This window comes from Mastomys coucha, unplaced genomic scaffold (genome assembly GCF_008632895.1).
Source record: "Mastomys coucha isolate ucsf_1 unplaced genomic scaffold, UCSF_Mcou_1 pScaffold23, whole genome shotgun sequence".
NCBI lineage: Eukaryota > Metazoa > Chordata > Mammalia > Rodentia > Muridae > Mastomys > Mastomys coucha.
In genome coordinates, this window is record NW_022196906.1 from 32,911,061 (window position 1) to 32,912,595 (window position 1,535).

The 1,535-nt window shown below is 39.1% G+C and overlaps 1 protein-coding gene across 1 annotated transcript; it reads left to right on the top strand.

Annotated features, from left to right (window-relative positions):
- Positions 1-578: 578 nt before the first annotated feature.
- LOC116072770 (olfactory receptor 8D1-like) lies at positions 579-1,535 on the top strand. Its single transcript, XM_031344330.1, has one exon. The coding sequence runs from the start codon at positions 609-611 to the stop codon at positions 1,533-1,535; it is 927 nt and encodes a 308-aa protein (XP_031200190.1). The 5' UTR covers positions 579-608.

Genomic DNA, 1,535 nt, shown 5'->3' on the forward strand with positions numbered 1-1,535 from the left:
ACTTCAGACCAATCTCCCTTATGAATATCGATGCAAAAATACTCAATAAAATTCTTGCAAACCGAATCTAAGAACATATCAAAACAATCATCCACCATGATCAAGTAGATTTGTGTTTTTTGAGAAAGGGTTTAATAATAGAACCTGGGTTGATACTGTGACCTACATAGCTAAAAAGGGCCTCAAACCCACAACCATTCTTTCTTAGATCCTTGAGGCGTGTTGTTAAATGCATGAACAAACAATCAAAGAATTTATTCTCATCATCTTTCAGTAAAAATTGCTTCTGTAGGGAGAAAAGAAAGGGCACCCTTAGAGCAAATTTTTATTTTGCTTCTGGATATAGGAGACAGTCATTTTAAATCAATGAGAAAGCATTTTATCTTGTGATCTGGATACACACCTGACTAGGAGACAATTTTAAAGGAGATACATTAGATGTTCATGGACAGGAGATAAAAACAATGCATTGGTACTTTGTTAATTTATCTTTAAAACTAATGGACTTCCAAAATGTAATTTTAGTTTTATATGAGAACAGGTATATTTACGTTAGTGTGACCTTAAATTAAATACTTAATTTCTATTTCTACAGAAATTGTCAAAGAATGGGTACTGCAAATGATTCTGCAACAGTTGTGTTTGTCTTGGTAGGATTAACACAGCAGCCTGAGCTCCTGCTGCCCCTCTTCATTCTGTTCCTGGGTATCTATGTGGTGACAGCAGTGGGGAATTTGGGCATGATCCTGCTCATCACAGTTAGCCCACTGCTGCATACTCCCATGTACTATTTCCTTAGCAGTTTATCCTTTGTTGATCTTTGCTATTCCACTGTCATTACACCTAAAATGCTGGTGAACTTTCTTGGGAAGAAAAATGTGATTGTCTACTCAGAGTGCATGGCCCAGCTCTTTTTCTTTATAATCTTCGTGGTGGCTGAGGGTTACCTCCTGACTGCCATGGCATATGACCGCTATGTGGCCATCTGCAGACCATTGCTGTATAACGTGATCATGTCATCCAGACTTTGCTCACTGCTAGTGTCGGTTGCTTTCATCCTAGGCCTTTCATCTTCTGTGGTACACACAAGTGCTATGATGAATCTGAGCTTCTGTAAATCCCACATCATAAGCCATTATTTCTGTGATGTTCTTCCCCTGCTCAATCTCTCCTGTTCTAACACACATCTCAATGAGCTTCTTGTATTTATCATTGGAGGGTTCAACACCTTGGTGCCTACCCTAGCTGTTGCCATCTCCTATGTCTTCATCTTCTGCAGTATCCTTCACATCAAGTCATCAAAGGGCAGGTCCAAAGCATTTGGAACCTGCAGCTCGCATCTCATGGCTGTGGGTATCTTCTTTGGATCTATCACATTCATGTATTTCAAGCCTTCTTCAAGTAATTCTCTGGAGCAAGAGAAAGTGTCTTCTGTATTCTATACCACAGTGATCCCCATGCTGAACCCATTAATATATAGTTTGAGAAACAAGGATGTGAAGAAAGCATTGGGAAGATTCTTTGTAACAAGATAA